Genomic DNA, 20484 nt, shown 5'->3' with positions numbered 1-20484 from the left:
TAGGCATTATGCAAACACACACAAGAGACAGCCCTACTGTGAAGAGTTTACAATTCAATAGACAAGACAGTGAGAAGGTGGAAGAAAAGAGGTATCATTAACCCGTTTCAGGGACTACATACTGGGTAATGACATGAGAGGACTCCCTGCTTGTAAAACTCAACTGGCTCTTTATTAAGAGAACTATTTACAAAGATGTTGCAGCTAGCATTCTAGCCATGTGCATGCAGACTGACTTTCCGGTGCTTCCTCCAGAGTCTCCACTCCTGCAACCTGTGCTCCAGATTTCCATAGCCCCATTGTGCAGAAGGGGAACTCAGGCACAGACACACAAAGTGATTTTCCTAAGATCTCACAGGTGTCTGTGGCAGAGTTGGGAACTGAACCTAGCTCTCCTGAGTCCCAATCCAGTGCCTAGCTTTCCTCCTGTTTACATCAGTCTAGTTTGGAGTGGTGTTTTACTTCACTCAAACCCATTCAGCTTTAGTTGAAAGTGAGTTGTTTTTGGCAGAGCCATTGCTTAAAAACCATAGCCAAAGATCTGTAGGGCTTTCTCTTGTACTTAATCTACTTCCTCCTCCTGCCTTGCTTCAGTGGGGTCTTCATACCTTTCTTGGGTAAAACAGCTTAAATCAGGGAAGAGAAAATCTGTTGCCCTGGCCTGAGGATTACTTGTTGCTTGTGTGTTGGCGCTCTCTCTCTCTCTCTGTCTGCCAAAACTACATTTGGATAAAACAAGAAGCGCAGTTTGTGGAAAGGTGCCAGACAAGGAAGGAACAGACTCATTCATCTTGGTGAGTGGGGTTAACAATGCAAGAAACAGGATCGTTTCAGAGAGAAAGTAACGCTACAGATATTAATACAACTGCTAGAGCTGGCTACATATAAAATATACGGGTGGGATGTTTAAGAAGCAGAGAGAGGCTGAGGTTTTGGATCCAGGTCGGGATTAGGCTAGTACTTGAATTCCAAGCCAAAGGGGAGCTGAGGTTTGGGATAGACGGGACAGCATCTCATTCTCAACAGCTGTTGGTGTGAATGGGTGGAAGTCATGCAAAACTGGCTGAATAAAAGCTCCAAAGGGGAGGGCTTGTTATGCAAGAGGCCTGGTAATTCAATATGTTCCTCAATTCTCTTGTTTTTATCTGTCCTCCACCCCTGCATCAGGAAGATGGCTATTTGTGAGAACCCTTTTACAGTAAGGGAAGTGTTACCTAATCATTACATGTGGGACTGGGTGAGCCAAGGGTTCTGGGTTTTACTCCTTATGCTGTGCTGAGCCCCACAGCTCCAGATGAAGCACGTGGGTCTCCAGCCTGTCTGAGAATAAGGCCTCAGTTTCCCCATCTGTAAACAGGGTAATATCTGGTTAATAAAATGCTTTGGAATCTGCAGACTGGGAAGTCTGGTCTTGTAAGAGGGTGGCTTTATTGCTGGTGCACTGGACTGGGTTCAAGTCCCTGGTCTACCACAGACACCCTGTGTGACCTGGGGCAAGTCACGTAATCTCTTTGTGCCTCAGTTTCCCATTGGTAAAGTGTGGATGATGATCATGCTTCTTTTCTCCCATACTTTTTACCTGGTCTGTTTAGATAGTGAGCTCTTTAGGACACTGACTGTCTCTTGCACTGCGTGTGGAGCCCCTAGCACAGTGAGGCTCCATCTCGCCTCTCGGTGCTAATGTCATACACATAATAATAAGGGTGCATGATTGATTTTCAGTGGGATTCAGGTGCTTCATTTCCTTGGGCTCCTTTGGCAATCCCAGTGAGCACCCAGCACAACAGAGCCCCAGGGGGTTGCTATGTGCTACTATAATAGAAAAATAAATACCGTATTGTTCCCATAAATGCACTCTGTGTCGATTGATCTCTTTCTACATGTGTATGTTAAATACGACAATAGTCGTTTAAACAAGAAATCTGCTCTGGCTATTAAATGTTGTGGTTCCTTCTGAATTTATGAGGGATCTGTTTTCCGCAATAGCCTGGCTGTTCTAGACGTTGGTGTTGGAAGGATAAAGCGCATGTCTGTCTACTCGCATTGTCACTGACTACGCACCAATTCAAGTGCAACCAACAGAACCCTGCAGTGGGGAGAAACCATTGAAATCCATACAGAGTTGCAGGCATGGAGGCGGGGCATCTTACCAGTCCTTTTAAAGAGTTCCCTGAGAAAGCTGTATTTAGTTGTTTTGATTATTCCCCACCTTGTCCCCCCTTTAGTTTTCCAATGATTCTGCCGTTCTTGATTCTGTCTATGGAAGTTCTGCTTGAGTAATTACTTCAGGGTTAGATCCATGGTTAAAGCAATTGAAGGGTTGTATGGTTACAAATAGATATAGAGAGAACAAACGGGGGGAAATAGATGTGGCTTATACTTGGTCTTCAGGCAGATCATGAAATGATGTTTCGCACTGGCCAGTTATAGCCATTTGGAGATTAAAGTATAAAAAGGAGGATTTATTTCCTGCTAATTTGGTTTTTTTTTTTCTCCTTGGCTAGGACAAAATACAAATCAGAACAAATGAAGAGTGGCTCTATTTAAGCTGAGTACAAGTCAGTATGGCTGGCTGGCTCGTTTATGTATTTTGGTGCATGAGCCTCTTCTGAGAGAGGGACGTATGACTGGAGCCAGGAACTCCTGAGTTATTATCCTGTCTCTGACATGGATTTCTTTCATGGTCTTGGACAAGTCACTTAAACTCTCAGCACCCCAGTTTCCCCATCTGTGAAATGGGAAGATAGAGGAATAGTGATGTGCCCAAGTGAGACCGTGGCACATCTGGGAATAGAGAACCCCCAGGGTCCTGACTCCTAGTTCCTGGATCTGGCCAGTAGACCACAACCTCCTTACAATCAGTCACTGGTACAGCTGGGATGTGTGCCTCTCACTCCCTAGACCACTTTCCCACTCCCTAGGACATCAGCACTGTCCCGGGAACAGCTGCAGGACTAACTACAAAAGCAGAACTTGGGCCAGTAGATTTTATTTTTTTAAATAACCTTCCTAAGATTGTAATTCCTTCTCTTGGGGTTTTGTTTGGGTAACTTGGGAGAGTCTCCAATGGGAAATTGCTGGCTTCCGTCTTTGCCTGTTGCTCTACTGTTGGAAATCCCTGGTATGCCCCAGTGAGGCACAGGGTGTTTGTAGCCTTTCCGTGTTAGGATGCTCTCAGCCCTTTTTTTGTTGTTGTTTTTTTCTAACGCACATATTTGTCCCTTGAAAAAACACAGTTCACAGAGCGAATGGTTTAGCTCTAAGGGAGTAACTGGCTCATAGTTGCTGGCTAGAGAAAGGATTGTCTTGTGAAGCCATTGGCCTAGACCTCGAGGTCTGGGTTCAGTTCCTTGGCTCTGCCACGGTGTCTCTTGGGCAAGCCACTTGGTCTCTGCCTCAGTTCCCCCTCTACAAGACAGAGTTAATAACATTCCCTTGCTCCCACCTTTTGTCTGACTTCTCTGTTTAGATGTTAAACTCTTCAGGGTTTTCTGCTACTAGGTTTGTTTTCACGACCTAGCACAATAATATTAATCCCTAGATCTTACCCAGCACTTTTCATCAGGAGCTCTTGAAAATGCTTCACGAAGGAGGTCGGTATTGATATCCCTGTCGCAGATGTGGAAGCCTCCTTCTCAGCTGGGGCCTGTAGGCTGCACCATAAAAATAATGAATAGTTATAATGGAGAGGCAGGGTCTAAGTGGGTGCAATATGGGAACAAAAGGATCCCAGCTTTTTTGTTGTTGGCCAGGATAAGGACTGGCGTATATTCAACATCTGGGATTTGATACACCAGGTATCGTTCAGATGAGACTCACGATTGCTGTTGTGGGCCTTCCTCCCAGGACGAAGGGCATTCTAGAAGATGGCACATCTGGGAGACCGTCCTTTGTTGTAAGGGCTTGTCTCCTCCATCCAGTTGAGTGCAGGCTTCTGAGCTGCAGAACATTGCTGAGTTTTGAAAATTCAAGTAAAATGGAAGCGGCTCTAAATTGGAATATGTGGGTGGATTTTTAATCCTGAAGTTTTGATTCAGAAGTTTTTTTTTCAGGGGGCGGGAGGGGGGGGAATAGTCAAGTATAATGAATTGAATACACAGTGAGTGATGCTGATGTGCAGTGATGAGCTGCCAAAATCTTAACAGGTTCCCTCCTCACCCCATGAGGGATCATTGCCAACCCCTGCCTCCCCGAGACTCCTGCCCCATCCAACCCCCCCGCGTTCCTTGACGGCCCCACAGAACACCTGCCCCATCCACCCCCCTCCCCTGGCCCCTGACCGCCCCCAGAACCGGATAGGAGGGTCTCATGGGCCACCGTAGTGGGTGCCCACCCCACCCCTAAGAGCCAGAGGCACCTGCCGGAGGGCAAGGTGGGGAGTCCCGGAGGTGCTTACCTGGGGCAGCTCCCAGGAAGCATCCAGCAGGTCCCTCTGGCTCCTAGGGGAGGGGGAGCATAGCTAGAGCATAGCTGGAGCACCCACGGGGAAAATTTGGGAGGGCTGAGAAGCAGGCGGCGGCTTCCCGCTCAGGCCGAGGGTGGCGGAGGTGAGTTGGGGCGGGGAGCATTTCCCCTGCATCTCCCCCCCCCCCTTTGTTACCTGCTGCGGCACGGGCAGCCCTCCTTGTGCGGCCCCCCACCCCCCCACCCCAGATCACCTCTGCCTCCCTGGGCCTGAGCAGGAAGCTGCAGCCTGCTTCTCAGCCTGCCCCAGCTTCCTGCGCGAACAGCTGATTCGTGGGAAGCCTGGGGTGGGGCGGAGAAGCAGAGCGGAGGTGAACTGGGGCGGGGAGCTGCCGGTGGGTGCTCTGCACCCACCAAATTTTCCCCCTGGGTGCTCCAGGGCTGGAGCACCCATGGAGTCGGTGCCAAAGGTGCCGCTTTTTGGCCGGTTAAATGTAGAAGCCCTTTTAGAACCGGTTCTCCCTCGCGGAACAATTGATTCTAAAAGGGCTTCTACATTTAACAACCGGTTCTAGCGAACCGGCTCCAGCTCAACACTGCTGACGTGGCTATTTGTGGATAACTTGCTAATAGAGCCGTATGGGGTAGATGTGCTCTACAGTCATAAAAACATAAGAGCGGCCAGACTGGGTCAGACCGAAGGTCCATCTAGCCCAGTGTCCTGTCTTCCTACAGTGGCCAGTGCCAGGGCCCCAGAGGGAATGAACAGAACAGGGAATCAGCAAGTGATCCATCCCCTGTCACCCATTCCCAGCTTCTGGCAAACAGTGGCTAGGGACACCATCCCTGGCCATCCTGGCTCCTAGCCATTGATGGACCTACTCTCCATGAATTACCTAGTTCTTTTTTGAACCCTGTTTATAGATGGAGAAGTTCCATTAGGCTACCTAGTCCACTTTCCCTGCTGCCAGTGCAGATTGCCCCCACTGCTCTTATGATCTCAAGTGCTTTTCCCAGTACAGTTTTAGGCTCTGATTTTTTCCAAACAAGATCTGAGGGATTTAGACACCTCGCACCAATTGGAATGGGATGCCTCCCTACCCCTTGTGCCTTTTGAAAATCTCCCCCTTAAATAATAACCTGTACTAGATTTTATATAAAACTTTTTGTCCCTAGATATCAAAGCCTGTTACAAAGGGGCATGAGGACATTGTATCCCTTATTTTACAGATGGGTTTTTTTTGTAGATATGTCCAAGGTCACTCACTGGGTCAGATGGGACTAGATCATCCCGTCTGGCCTATCCACTGGGCCGTGATGCTGCCTCAATAACACAAGCAATGGCGCTTCCTCTGTGTTCAACCTTTCTTTGTCCCGACTGCCTCCCCTCCCCACTAATATAATGGTAAATGGTCAAAATCTGATATGGGCAAATCCTCCCCAACCCATTTTGAAATGGGCTCTTGTCTTCATTATGTAGCTAACGTAAATGATTCTGAACACTGGCTTGACATCAGGAGACCATTTCAGGAAGTGCTCCATAAATACACCCTATACTGACTGACTTTAAGGGCTGAGTGCTCCCTTGGCAAAGCTGTGGCCGGACGTTTGCTGCAAGAAACACTCGGCCAAAGGATCTCGGCCGCTCCTCGTGAAATCTCAGTGGGTAAGAAATGAGGTTTCCTCTCTGGAAATGCCTTTCTATCACCTGTATCTACAGGTAAACCTGCTCCTTGGCAATGTATCCATCTTCAAGGTTAAGAGTCGGGAGGCTTTTATAAGATGGACTGCGAAAAGAGAGTCTAGATTTCAAATCCAGCCTTTGGAGACACAGCAAAGTTCTAATACTCCCTGCCAGGACGATATGAAGCTGTGCAGTGTTTCAGGAGACTCTACCAGATCCTAACAGGGAGGAGGGGGCCTCATGGTGCAAATGAGTTTTCCAGATTTGTGCTGAAAGAGCCACACAAATATATAGTCTTGCTATCACCTTCTACTTTGCAATAAGGATCCTTGCATTGAGGTGCACAGGAAAAAGGCCCTAGTGCCCTATGAGCTGGGATTTTCAAAGGGACCTATTTCAGGTACTCTGGCTATTTAAATAGTGTTAGCCCTATTTTAAAGGGGGGTACACTGAGGCAGAGAGAAGATAAGCAATTTGGAGCAGGGACTGTGTTTTGTTCTGTGGTTGTATAGCACCTAGCATAATGGGGTCCTGGTACATGACCTGGGCTCTTTGGTGCTACTGTAATACACTACATAAATAACGAGAGGTGTAGGCCAAATTTTTTAAAAGTGACCCCTGGTTTTGAGTGCCCCCTTTGAGACACAGTACGGTTGAATGTTAAGCGCCCACAACTGCAGTTAAAGTTAATGGGAGCAACAAGAGGTCAACACCTCTGTAAGATCAATGCCTAGGCATTGTCAAGCCAGTGGATCAAAATGAATGGATGCTTGAAAAAATACAGTCTAAGTGAGTTGCCCGAGGTTACTGAGTGAATCAGTAGCAGAGCCCACCAGCAAATGCAGGGATTTGGGCTGAGTCCCCTCCTCTCAACACACTAGGCCAGAGCCTCAGCCAATTGACTTTGGTGAAGTAACATCTGTTTGCAGCAGGTGAGGATCCGGCCCGTGGCCTGTAGTTTAGCAAGTTACACATGGCAACCACATAACCAAATGCGGGCTCCCTGGATTCTTCCTATCCAGGGCAGATGTGCAGCTTCCATTTCTAGGCAATCCAAACGTGACCTTTCCTGCCTCTAGCAACTTGTATTTTTAATTGATCGCAGTGGATCAAAACAGCACGTGTTCCTTTAAAGTGCTGGGCTTTGTTCACGTTTAAGTGTTTAAAGTTGGGGAGGGGAGAGGAAGAATTCCACAGCTGTGATGTAACCATTGGGAACCATGTACTTTTTATACTGTTGACAAGAAAAAGGACTTCTTGAAGTTTTATATAAACTTCCATTAGCTTTTTAATTGCTTGCCACAGTGGATTTTCTGAGTTCTGCTGTACAGTATTCCTGCCCTCACGCAGGCTCAAAATGTTAACTCCATGTGGCCGTTGTGACTCATCTCCTGTCCCAAGTGCATTTCATCTAAAGGAGAAATCCAGTTTGAGCAAACAGCGAGTACACGCAAATAACAATGGGAGAGACCCACTTTTAAGATTTCTGCTCTTGGTGGATGAAAGGAGGGAGGAAGGAAAGCCCAGGGGCTTGCATGCTAGCTTGGGACTTGAAACATCTGGGTTCAATTCCCTGTCTGCCTCAGGACCTCCTGGTGTGACCCTGGGCAAGTCACTGTGGGTATGTCTACACTGCAATTGAAGGTGTGATTGTAACATGTGCTAATGTTAATCTAGTTAACATGGGTAACAGTAGTAGTGTAGACATAGGGGCATGGGCTAGCAACCTGAGTACTAGCCCGTCAGGGACCTTGGGTACTTGTGGTACCTGGGGTCCATAGTGAGGAAAGTGATGCACAAATACATTGCTGTGATTATATGAATTTCAGGCCCAGCTCACTTTTTATGCTTCTGTGTAAATCCGCCTAGCTCAGGCCCACGCATGTGAGTTAAGGCACAAAGCAAGTCACACCTAAAATGCAAAGACATTAGCTACCTTTTTTCCCCATTACAGCATGCGAAATGCTGCAACACAGTATGGAACGACGCAGCTGTTGCTGGCAAGCACAGAGTGGGCGGGGGAACCATTGCAGTTGGATCTTCAATTGTGCAGACGTTTGTAAAGTTTCCCCTGGTGCTCAGTGGAGAGGACATTTTTAAGCAAGCTGGAAAAACTGAAAATAAAAATATGGCTCTGCTATGGCCAAGGGTGGTGATGTTAAATGAAGTAGACTAAAATAAAAATATTATTTAAACAACAAAAATCTCATGCGAAGGATCTTTTTAGAAACTCCAGAAATGTCCTATTTGTAAAGGTCCATCCGGCCATAATACTTTTTGCATTCATATATATATATATATATATATATATGATGATTTTTGTCCGGGCACATTAAGGTCCTGTACATAGGTAGGTAAAGTATCATCGCTTTTGTAAGCTGGAGAAACAGACACTGAAAGATTAAATGACTTTCCCAGGGTTGCCCAGAAGGTCAGTGGGAGAGTTGGGAACAGGACCTTCTGGACTCCTTGTGCTGACTTTGCAAAAGCCACTTTGTCTTCCCTGGGTCAGTTTATTCAGCTGGAAAACAAGTCAGGTGGAGAACCCAGGTGCCCTGACTTCCAGTTCCCTGAGTTAACCATTCAAACCTGTTGCCTTGCTACAATGCATCCCTAAAATACCCTTTTTACCCTTAGAACATGAACATCCAGGTGGAGGACATAAGGATCCGAGCCATTCTTGCTACCTACCGCAGGCGTGTACCTGTTACAGAGGGTTACGTGGAGGTGAAAGATGGAGGGAACTGGAAGCAGATCTGTGACAAACACTGGACCGCGAAGAATTCCCGAGTCGTCTGCGGCATGTTTGGATTTCCGGGCGAGAGGAAATACAATGTCAAGGTCTACAAGTAAGAGGGGATCTTTTTATAAGCCTTGGTCGTGTTTCCCGAACACTCGGGCCTTGTTCAAAAATGCAAATTTCAAATTACAGCAGAGACCTAGAAGTGGGCAAACCTCGGCTGGTTGCTTCATTCCTGTGGATCAGATTTTACTTCTGTGTAAATATCTTAAATGTAGGGCACTTCCTTTTGTAACCAGGGGTGCGTGAGGCCAGTTTGAGCCCAACCTTTTGGAAGAGATAAAGTGTAGTATCTGTTCAAAGTCAGATAAAAAGATGGGCTTGGTTCACTAAGTCTTTCTATTTCCAACTACTAGATAGTTCTATTCTTTCTTTGTTTCTTTCTTTCTTTGTTTCTTCTGGCATGGGCTCTGTGTGTGTGTGTGTGTGTGTGTGTAACATATGTATATGACTGCGGTCTGAGTCCTGCACTTAGATCTTCATGGAGGCCCATCAACCTCAAAGAGAGCCTGAGCAGGCATAGAGGTCCTTCTGCATAGATCCAGTTGTAGGATCACGGCCAGTGCATGCAGTGAGGGCAGTTTTAACTGATTGGAACTGCAGTAAGCTGGGTCCTTGTTTTGTTTCATAACGCAAGATTCCTCATTCACACGACTGCATAGAATTCAGGGTTTCATACCTCGGATAAAATGTTTACCCAGGGTTTACCAAGCTTCTCTGGCATTTGCCTCTCACCTGGGCTCACCCTCCATAGTTCCTGGGTGTCTGGGCTGCCAACTCACTGAATTTAAGGATTGTGAGTCAGTTGCTAAGAGAAACTTTCCAATAATTCTCCCGCTGCTCAGCTCAACTGGAGTTAGCAGCTTTGGGAGCCCTTCAGTAGCCAGGCTGCTGGCTGCCGTCCCTGTATTCAGCACGTTAATTAGCCCTGCTGTGAACAGGGTTAGATGACACACTGCTTGAAATGTCGGTAGCCTGTCTATGCTAGGCCTCCCAACATGGCTGCTGCCCGTGGATCGGAAATGAGGTTAGCAATGGTGGCACGTTGGTCAAGTGTCCCTACTGTAAACAGGGCTTTACTGCTACTTCATAGTGCGCTTTCTTGCAATATCCACGGAGGGCATAAAATGAGGGAAGAGAATGGGGGTTATTTAGTCTGCAGAGAGAAGAGCGAGGGGGGATTTGATATCAGCCTTCAACTACCTGAAGGGGGGTTCCAAAGAGGATGGAGCTCGGCTATTCTCAGTGGTGGCAGATGACAGAACAGGGAGCAATGGTCTCAAGTTGCAGTGGGGGAGGTTTAGGTTGGATATTGGGAAACACTATTTCACTAGGAGGGTGGTGAAGCACTGGAATGGGTTATCTCGGGAGGTGGTGGAATCTCCATCCTTAGAGTTTTTTAAGGCCCGGCTTGACAAAGCCCTGGCTGGGATGATTTAGATGGGGTTGGTCCTGCCTTGAGCAGGGGATTGGACTAGATGACCTCCTGAGTTCTCTTCCAGCCCTAATCTCCTATGATTCTATGATCCCTGGGGAAAAGCCTGCAGTGTCCTTTTGGCTGCATGCAGAACAAAACCAGCAGGAATTCTGACTGTCCCCTGCGAGCTAACATGCTGCAGATTTGTTTTTGTCTCACAGCTAGTAACATAAACACATTTTGCTCTTTACAGTTTACAATAAGGCAGCTGCAAAATAGCTTATGCTAAGAAATCATCCAGTTTCTCCCCCCAAGTCCGTGATCTATGGAGCTGGACCAGGGACTAAGCTGGTGGGGGAGGAATTTATTAATAAGAAGCAATAGTTGTCGTTTTTCTGCTTGTTCCTTTAGCTCACAGGAGGACTGTTTCTCTAGGTTTCTGTTGGAGTTGACTGGCTGCGTTTCATGTTTCTCATTAGTGAGATGAAGATGAAGGGTGGAAAAGGTCCTGGGGTTGGAATACTGTAAAGCGGCAAAGCAACACAAATAAAATGCCCAAACTAGAATTTTTTTCTCGGCGTCTAAGGGATACGAGCAGTGAGGTAGTAATTGCTACCAGGTGGTCTCATGTTTTGTTCTGGACTATTGGAGTAGAGGAACACATGTTTCCATCCATGCCCGTTTTCCTTCCTGAGCTAAAGAGATACCTCCTCTCACAGTCGTCGTTGTGCTCCTGCACTGCACATCAGAACCACATAATCAATTCGCTCTAATAAGACAAAGCAGATCCTTCCTGCTCTGCACTTAGAGGTGTTTCCAAGAAGGATAGTATCATTTTAACGGTTGAAAGCAACAGTACTTACTAAATGATGGCTTGGTAACTTTCCTTCATCAACGTTCCTTCATCTCAACTTTCCTTGGTAACTTTCCTTCATCCCTTGTGCCAGGGAGATTTAGGCTAGATATTGGAAAGCTTTTCCTAACTAAAGGATAGTTAAGCACTGGAACAGGGTTACCTAGGGAGTGTGTGGAATCCCCATCATTGGAGGTTTTTAAGAATGGGTTAGACAAGCACCTGTCAGGGATGGGCTAGGTATACTTAATGCTTCCTCAGCATGGGGGGATGGACTTAGAGCAGGGGTTCTCTAACTTTGTTGCACTGCGATTCCCTTCTGACAACAAAAATTACTACACGACCCCAGGAGGGGGGACCAAAGCGAGAGCCCACCCGAGCCCTGCCAAAACCCAAACCCTCCCGCCCCGGGCCCGCGGCTAAAGCCTGAGCCTCACCACCCCAGGCAGGGGGGCCGAAGCCCTTGGGCTTTGGCCCCCCTGCCTGATCTCCAGGCAGGGGGCCTGTAACCTGAGCCCCACCACCCAGGACTGAAGCCAAAGCCTGACCCTGGGTGGTGGGGCTCAGGGTTTGGCCCTGGGAGGTGAGGCTCGGTCTTTGACTTCAGCCCCAGGCAATGCGGCTCGGACTTCAACTTTGGCCCCGGACTCCAGCCAGTCTAACACCAGCCCTGGAGACCCCATTAAAACTGGGTCGCAACCCACTTTGGGGTCCCAACCCACAGTTTGAGAACCGCTGGCCGAGATGACCTCTTGAGGTCCCGTTCAGCCCTACAATTCTATGATTCTGTGTGCATCATGTCCACCAAGATGCCTTTGGTCTCTCTGAGGTGAGGGTCGTGTTTCTAGGTACATGTAGTATCTTTCCGTATGTTATCTATTAAGGATGGGGTTATTTACCTTGAAGCCTTGTAAGCTGAATCTTGTGTGCAGGTGCACAGTTATGGATGGGATAAAGTATGCTCTGTCTGTATAGATATATACTGGGTATACGGGTGTGTGTGTGTGGATTAGGATATTCAGATCAGGGATTTTTGCATATTTCTAGTGCATAGAAAAATAAATAATACCGCATCATTAACCCGATTTTACAGATGGGAGAAAAATAAGGCAGAGAGATTGAGCCTAATTTTCAGAGGTGCTGGGTATCACACTTTGAGTTGTGGATACTCTAAATACCAGCCTCTGCGTGACTGTTCTAAAGTCACACAGTAAGTCACTGGCTGAGAACCTGGCGCCTGTTCCCCTGCAGTCTCCCCCTTGTATCTGTTTCAGGCCCATCTACAGGTAAAAGGGAGAACTGGTATATGAGCTGTTGACACCCAACTAAAGATATTTGGAAAATGTGTTGAGTATTTTCCACAGTGTTGGAACAGCCTGGGGTGTGATTGTGCCAAAGGGAGGAGAAGTTTGAATTGTGTTTGTACTTTTCCTAAGTACAGATCTATCAGACTGGCAGTTTTATTGGATTGTCACATCTAAAAGAATTGTTTCCCTTCCCATGGCATGGCGTGTGTGCCCAAAGTTACTGGAACCCTGCATTTAATGCATTAAGACTCCTTATTAGGGCAAAGCTGTATTGAATAGTGGCCTGCCAGGACTAAGTAAAACTCCAAGTGTCCAGCCCCGTGGGCCTTGTAAAATCAGGACTAGTGTCTTCAGGGGTAGTTTCTGCTTCGATCACTCTAAAGTCCTGCTCAGAAATCCAGGTCATCTGTGATATCCTGCAAATCCAGGGCTCATCCTCCTTTCTGTAGCTCAAGGGTCGGCAACCTGTGGCATGCGTGCCAAAGGCGGCATGCAAGCTGATCTTCAGTGGCATTCTGCTGCCAGCCAGGGTCCCGGCCGCTGGCCCCGCTCAGTCTGCTGCTGGCCTGGATGGATGGAACCCCGGGCTGGCAGCGGGATGAGCGGGGTTGGCAGCCAGGACCCCAGACTGGCAGCAGGCTGAGCGGCTCAGCTCGCTGCCGGTCTGGGGTTCTGTCTGCCGCCCGTGCTGCCGGGCTGGGGTTCTGTCTGCCGGCCCCTGCCAGCCGGAGTCCTGGCTGCCTGCCCCACTCAGCCTGCTGCTAGTCTGGGGTTCCGTCGGGAGGGCCCCTGTAAATGTAAAATTTATTACTGGCACGCGAAACCTTAAATTAATGAAGACTTGGCACGCCACTTCTCAAAGGTTGCCGACCCCTGCTGTAGCTTATTCTGCCCACCTTTGAGTCCTATTGCGTAGTGGTTTGAGGAAGGAAAGATTTCATCCCTCCCTGGTTATGTTGAATGAGCCTCTTTCTCAACTGAGTATCAAGCCCTGTAGAGTTTTTCTCATGTCTCAGGCTTCGCGTGGCATAATTTGTAACTAGCCTTTTCCCGAGACTGAAACCTTTCACACTGTTATCCCGCAGCTGGGTAACTGGATTTCAGATCCGGTTCCTAAACCGGCTTCATAATACTGCAGGTTAGGGATTGCAAACACCCCCTTCTAGACCCCCAGTAATCCCCTTTCTTGCTAACTGCAGCTTGGTGGGCTGAGCTAGCAGATATTCGGCTTTGCTTCTGCACCATGGTGGGAGGTGAAATAATTTGCAGATAGATCCTGCTTGAAAGAAAACAACTTAGCTCATCATCTCTTGCTGCCAAAATTTTATTCCTCAATATAACTTAGCTTCTCCGTTTGATGGCACAATTTCTGTTAAACAAACCTCAGTACATTTTCAATGCTTCTGTTGCTCCTTCAAAGCTATTTATTTAAGAGCTTTCATAAATTCGTCTCCCAAACCCCTGTTCTGGTGGTGGAAGGGGAACAGTATTAGTTCCATTTTACAGGTGGGCAAATTGAGGGAAGATAGGTTTATGTTTGGATATCCTGAACCTCTGCAACTCTCACTGGAGTGAGCAGGAGCTCAGTCCAAGATGGTCAAGAGAGTATAAGAGTTGGGAATAGAACTCGGGAGTTCCTGCCTTTCTGACCTGTATTCACATCAAACCATTCCTTTCTCATCTGTGGTTGAGAGCTGCCCTCAACCTTAAAATCATCAGATCATAAACCTGTGTTTGAATTTATGGGGTAATGCATTGCGCCCCTCTCTGGAGAATAAACCTCTGCTGATTTTTGCTGGGAAAGAAAGATCCCCAGTAGGCAGAAGGCAACAGATCTGGCAGCTCCTCTACCCTGCTGCGGAAGGCTGGAGAAAGGATACTTGCTAACGTGTGCAGATGCCTGTCCCGGGGAAAGTTAGTCAGGGGTGGAGATGCTGTCTTTCAGCAGAGCCAGAAACCGGTGTCTCAGGCCCACTGAATCCGAGGGGAGAGTATTTGATTGATTTTTCCTGTTAATCCATCTGAGGACAGGATTAGCTCCCCATAAATTCCCGAGGATGCTCCATGCTTACCTACAGCAGGTGGCCAAAATAATCGGTTCTGTTCATTATACCATGGAGGGATTTTCCCCAGTGACTTTAGCTGGCTGTAGCCACTGGTTTATGCTCTTCTGCAATGAAAGCCGTTTATGTGGACCCTTGCCCCCTCTCACACCGTTCCTAACAAAGCAGGATTGCTCTCAGCTGAATCTTGAGACTTCCCTCATACTTGTGTTGTTTCCATTACAGCTGATAGAGAGACAGTTCAGTGGATGGTGAAGATCAGTTTTTAATGACCCATTAAAACACACTCAGTTGATTATGTCTCTTAAACTCTCAGGACCTGAGTCTTTATTCATATCTCTTTGGCTTTGGTAGAGTTACTCCTGATTTATGCCAGTGAAGTTTGGATAGGGTCCTTTCTGTATCATCAGTGCCAGATAGTCTTCAATAGCCTATTGGGTAGCCTAGGGAACTGTAAAGTAAACTTTACTCTACAACCTTTGAAAATCCAGAATCTGTCAAGGGAGGTGAGCTGACAAGAAGCCTAGGGCATTTGCTGGGTATTAATAACCAGTTTACCAAGAGCTATTAATGTAAATACCTCAAGAAATTCCTTGGGAATGAGATCATTATTTGCTATAAGACATCCCTTCATTTGCTATTATAAGGCAGACCCATGTCCTTTGTCTGCTTGCAAAATTAATGTAACTCTTTGCACGTGTGTGGCAGGTCAAGGGTTTCCAGTGCACATGCTTATAATGCTTGCTTTTTTCTAATACACCAGCAAAAAAACTGAGGCCAGAACAGCCGGCCCTCATGAGTACAAATGTCTCAATGTAGGGCCAGATTCTGATCGACATTATACTGTCCGGAGTAACGTCAATGAAGTCAATGTTCACTGAAGTCAGTTTTATTTTCGATTTTTACCGTGGTATGACTGACTACAGAATCTGGCCCCTTGTTTGCATTCCAAAGTGATCAGTTATTAACTTTGGTGTCACTTCTGCTGGGATTTTTAGACGCCTAAGGGAGTTAGGCACCCAACTCTCGCTGCCTTTGAAACCCAAGCTTCAGTCTAAAGTGGAACTGGATGTTCCTGTTATGGAAAGGCTGGCCCAAACCTATCAGCTGTGTTTCCTTATCTCCCCTGATCGGCCTGCTGTGTGTGTTTGTTTCTAAACAGGATGTTGATTTTGTTACTTTTGTGCTCTAGCTGGTGACTCCCTTTTAAACTTGTGCCAGGGAGACTTAGTTGGGGGTGGAGATGGATGGTGGAATAGAGCTGTTTGAAAGGTTTTTTATTTTAATTTTTGTAATTTCAATGAAATTTCAAAGTTTTGCTATCACCCCTGCCTCCGAAAACCAAACAAGGCTTGACTGATTTTGTCCTGGGTTTCTATCAGTTTGACTTTTAAATTAATTGTCTATCAGTTTTGGGGGTAAATTTAGTGGTGGGGAAAGATTTTATTTTTGGTTTGACCGCCTTGGAGGCCTTTATGTACAAGACAGACATGTTTCCCCTGCACGGCTCCGTGATGATCCGGAAGGATCTGGCTCTAGGAACGTGACAGCTCCGTATCCAGGAGCCATTGTAGCCTAGACACCTCTGCTGAGACTGACAACAAGGATGGGCAATTTGAACCAACTGCTGAATGGTGGATTGTCCTTTTGGACAGCTGCCCACTGGGAAATGGACTGAGATCCTGTTTCACGTGGCCCCTCTGAATGGCCATCAGATGGGAACAGCTTTCAGTCGCTTCCGATCTAGGCTGGCTTAACACCAACAACCTAGCGAGCAGAAAAGATTCTCTCTACCAGCTCCCTGAACTGTTCAGAAGCCCTCACCCCATTTTGGCTTTCTTTTATCAATGCTACAATTAATCAAAATCTTAGCTTCGTTTCTTAGCGCTTTATCCACCTTAATTACACTCTCCTAGCTACCTTTCAGATCACTGTCACTCCTTTGCTACTCACTCTGGAATAGTGCCACATGTGGGCTCTTGTAAAGACACTTCAAGATTACAGTTGTGTTTTGGCTCCTTTGGATTTTGATTAACTTAATTTGCAGAATCTCCCCTCTGGTGGTGGTAGATGTCATTCATTCCAACCAACCAACCAACCATTTTAGCTCAGTTGCAGCCATAAGACAGTCTTGTGTTTTTGGTCAGGAGGAAGTTGAACAGTTTTTTGTCTTTTTTTGTTTTGTTTTTTTTCCCCCCCATGGGCTTATCTCTTCTCCACTCCCCAGTCGCTGGAGTCATTCCTGATGAGCGATCCAATTTGGGAGCAAGATGTGGAATCTCCTGCCAATCTCCTCTTCTGTAAACGTGTCATAAGGAGAGTCGCTCTCACTCTCGGAAGTTCTCCTTAGGCTCGAGGCTGTTAACGCTGCAGCTCCGAGAAGCGTTGGAGAGCCCTTGCTTTATCTCCAGTTTGCCATCTCCCACCCAGCTAATTTACCGGGATAACAGCTATGTCAAGGGCCACATTTTCACAGGGCCTGCAACAATGCACCAGCTTTGTTTGCACTGCACCAGTTTGCATATGCCCCCCAAAAAAAAAAAAATCCCTGAATTTTGTGCAAAGTGTCGATTTATGCATGTGTAGTGTGTGATGCAAGTAGAATTGCACAAGTGTGTCTGCGTCCCTTTGGGTGACTGATCCAGAGAGAGGGATAGTCTCCTGCTGCTGTTCCCAGCTCATGGACTTAGTCCTTTCACTCAAGTGGCAGAGGTCTGAACTTCAGACCTGAGATCGGTCCTTGGTGACAAACTAAGCAAAGGGTCATTACACAAGCAAGTGGATCTGTAGTTAGTCAATCTTAACTTCAGTAAACGAATTCTTTTTAAATGTAGCTAAACCAGTGCAACTTCTGAGTGTAAATAAAGCCTGTATCACCCTGCTCTCAGCTTCCCCGTCTGGCTTCAGGAAGCAGATGCAACATGGGAAAGATAGGAAAATTTCTGTACTAATCCATTTTGCTTGAGATTTAGCAGTAGTCTTGAATTAATCCAGGGTTCTTTTAAAGTTCCAGTTGCAATACTTGTCTCAACAACTTCTTGTGACAGGGAGTTCCACAGGCTGGCTGTGCAGAGAATTATTTCCTTTGAGTGGTTTTGAATGATTTCACTAGCTGTCTGATTTCCTTTTTCTTTCAGAATGTTTGCCAGCAAGAGGAAGCAAAATTACTGGGCTTACTCCATGGACTGCACTGGCAACGAAGCTCACATCTCCAGCTGCAAACTGGGCAACCATCTCAGCGTGGATGCCGAGAAGAATATCACCTGTGAAAACGGGATGCCTGCCGTGGTGAGCTGCATCCCTGGGCGTGCCTTTGCTCCCAGCAGCAACAGTGGCTTCCGAAAAGCCTTCAGGCAGGAGGTAAGGAGACCGCTCCAGCCATCCCACTGGAAAGAGCGTTGATTTTACGGGTTTGTGTTCAATTGCATAAATACGATCAACTATCGGACATGTGGAGATTTCAAAGATCAAACTAATTTCATCCAGCTCCAATAACACACATTATTCTGAATGAATGCAGTGTAGTTTACCATTGGAAACATTTTTATCCTTACAAAAGACAGGCCCCAATCCTGTAAAGACTCACCCTTGGGCATAGCTTTATCTACTGAGTGGTCCATCCACTTAGTGGAGCTGTTCACAGTGGGTAAAGCTTAAGCATATGAGTACATCTTTGCAGGATCAGGGCTGCACTGTGTTAGGACAAAAATGTTTGTGTGTGACTGTCGATTATTCTGCATTCATTCAGAATAATTTGTGGTGGTGTTAGAGCTGGATGAAATTCGTTTGAGTTTTGAAATCTCCATGAAAAATTTCATCCGTTTCAAATTTCAGCCAAAAATTAAAACAATAAGAAGTGGGGGGAAGAGTTTTGACAACTTTGTCCTTGTTCTTCAACCAACTATAGCACTGTAAGAATGTGTTTGAATTCCTATGCGATTTTGACCAGGAAAAAAAATTAGTTTTTTGCGGGAGATGTAATTTATTTCCTGTGGTTTAACATTTCTAATAATAATTTATTTATTGGTTATCATTTGAGTTATAATAGTGTTTTGAGACCCTCTCCCCACATCAGGACTGCATTGTGCTAGGTGCTGTACATACACATAATAAGAGAGATCTCCTGCTTAGGGGAGCTGACAATTGAAAGCTCCAGTCTGTAAATTGTTCTGCATAGGTACTCCTCTATTGATTTCAGCCTGGCTCCTCATGGAGCTAGTTGCAGGATCAAAATAGACCAGACAGACAAAGGGTGGGAGAAGACTGGGAACTGAGGCGCAGTGAGACTAATAAGGGTATGTCTACATTGCAATAACTCTGTGTGATTGCAGCTTGTGTAGCTATATCCATGCTAGCTTTAATCTAGCTAGATCAGAACGATGAACTGTGAGAGCACAGGTTCCAACATAGGCTGTATGAGCCCACCTAGAATCCTGGGTAAATATTTGAACCGCTAGCTCATTATGCCTCCACAAGCTGCGCTCAAACCCTGGGATTGCAGTGCAGGCGTGTCTAAGCCATTTCCCCGATGGCATCAGTGGCAGATGTAGAAATGGAACCCAAACCCGCTGAGTCCCACTCCCAATGCCTTAAAAACTAAACTACCTGCCTTGCGGTTCTTAATTCCCTTCCCCTCCACCAGCAGAGCTCTCTTTACAGTGAGCGTCCCAGCACATAGATTGGGTTGGGCGTCCATCTTCCAACCTCGCTGCTGTTCTAACTCGGGATGATGCTTGGCTCAGGATGTTGTGGGGTTCGTTTCGCGCCGAAGTTGGCAGGGCAACAAGCAAGTAGGAAGAAAATACATATGTCACAGCTTTGTTTTGAGTTGTTCTGTTTAAGCCAGTTGAACAGTTGCCTGGTTGCTGCTGGGCTTGCTGGTTCGCAGTTATTTAGACTCTTCTGGTTAGTCTCTCACTATAGATCTTGTACATAATCCAACATCTTGGCTATTTGGTATCTTCTACTGACAAATACCATTGAGTGACAGAAGATCCTAGCACAAGTGCTTGTTTGAATTTTAAGGGGATTTAGTGCTGGGGAAATGTGTCAGCTTGGCCTAGTCAATAGATCACTAAAATGGGTGTCAGGAGACTAGGATTCAATTCCCATCTCCGCCGCTGACTTACTGAAACCTTTGGCAGGTTACTTCCCCTCTCTGTGCTTCTGTTCCGCTCCCATGCTTCTTCCATCTTGCTTGTTTAGCTCATAAGGTCTTTAAAGAAGGGAATGTCTTGTACTATGTGTCTGTTTGGGGCCTGCAACACTAAGGCCTTGATCTCGGTTGGGCCATTGACTCTTCACATGCCTGGAGTTATTCACGTGTGTGGTCAAGTGTTTACAGGATCTGGGCCTCAGAGGTGAAAGGCTGTGTAAACCATGAATCTTCTTCTGAGCTGTTCAAATCGCCAATTAATTCTTTAAGCATTCTTGTAGGCTCTGGATGTCCTTCAACCGGGCCTGGCCTGGAGGACTGTGTGCATCTCCAGTTTTAAACCCTGAAGGTTCTTTGGTCTCAGGCCTCGCTCAGGTCACTGTTCACTTATTTATGGCTGGCTCTCCAAAGCAGTAACTCATTCTCCACCTGCAACGCCAGCCGCTTCTCTCCCTCCTTGGAAGGTAATGGGCAGAGCTGGAAAAGGTTTTAATCCTCCCAGTGCTGAGTTTAAAAATAAAATTTTAAATCTATCCTGGTCTGGATCTGAACCAGCAAGCCAGCCGTAAAAGACTCATTATCCCATTCCCAGTCTCCTGACTGATTCTGCCTCCTGCATTGCGAGCTCATAGGATGGATTGAAAAATGAGCTGTCATTTTCATGAAAGTGTCATCCCTTTTTTTTAATCAAAATTTGAAATTTTGATGAAAAATGTTTGGTGGAATTTTAAAAAACCAAAATATTACCACCGGTTCTACAGCAGGTCAAAAAGCTAACCAAGGTACTTTCTGTGCCCTCTA

At 46.5% G+C, this 20484-nt stretch overlaps 1 protein-coding gene across 3 annotated transcripts in view; it reads left to right on the top strand.

Moving 5' to 3' along the window:
• The window catches only part of LOXL2 (lysyl oxidase like 2), a 92531-nt gene that overhangs the window by 37864 nt on the left and 34183 nt on the right, over positions 1–20484 (top strand). For all 3 annotated transcript variants that reach the window (XM_048829314.2, XM_048829312.2, XM_048829313.2), the window contains 2 exons: positions 8726–8937; positions 17666–17888. In XM_048829314.2, the coding sequence (XP_048685271.1) occupies positions 8726–8937; positions 17666–17888 (435 nt within the window). The remainder of the gene's footprint in view (positions 1–8725; positions 8938–17665; positions 17889–20484) is intronic.

This window comes from Caretta caretta, chromosome 26, assembly GCF_965140235.1.
Source record: "Caretta caretta isolate rCarCar2 chromosome 26, rCarCar1.hap1, whole genome shotgun sequence".
Taxonomy (NCBI): domain Eukaryota; kingdom Metazoa; phylum Chordata; order Testudines; family Cheloniidae; genus Caretta; species Caretta caretta.
The sequence above is the reverse complement of the archived record's forward strand: the minus strand, read 5'-3'. Positions and strand labels throughout refer to the sequence as shown.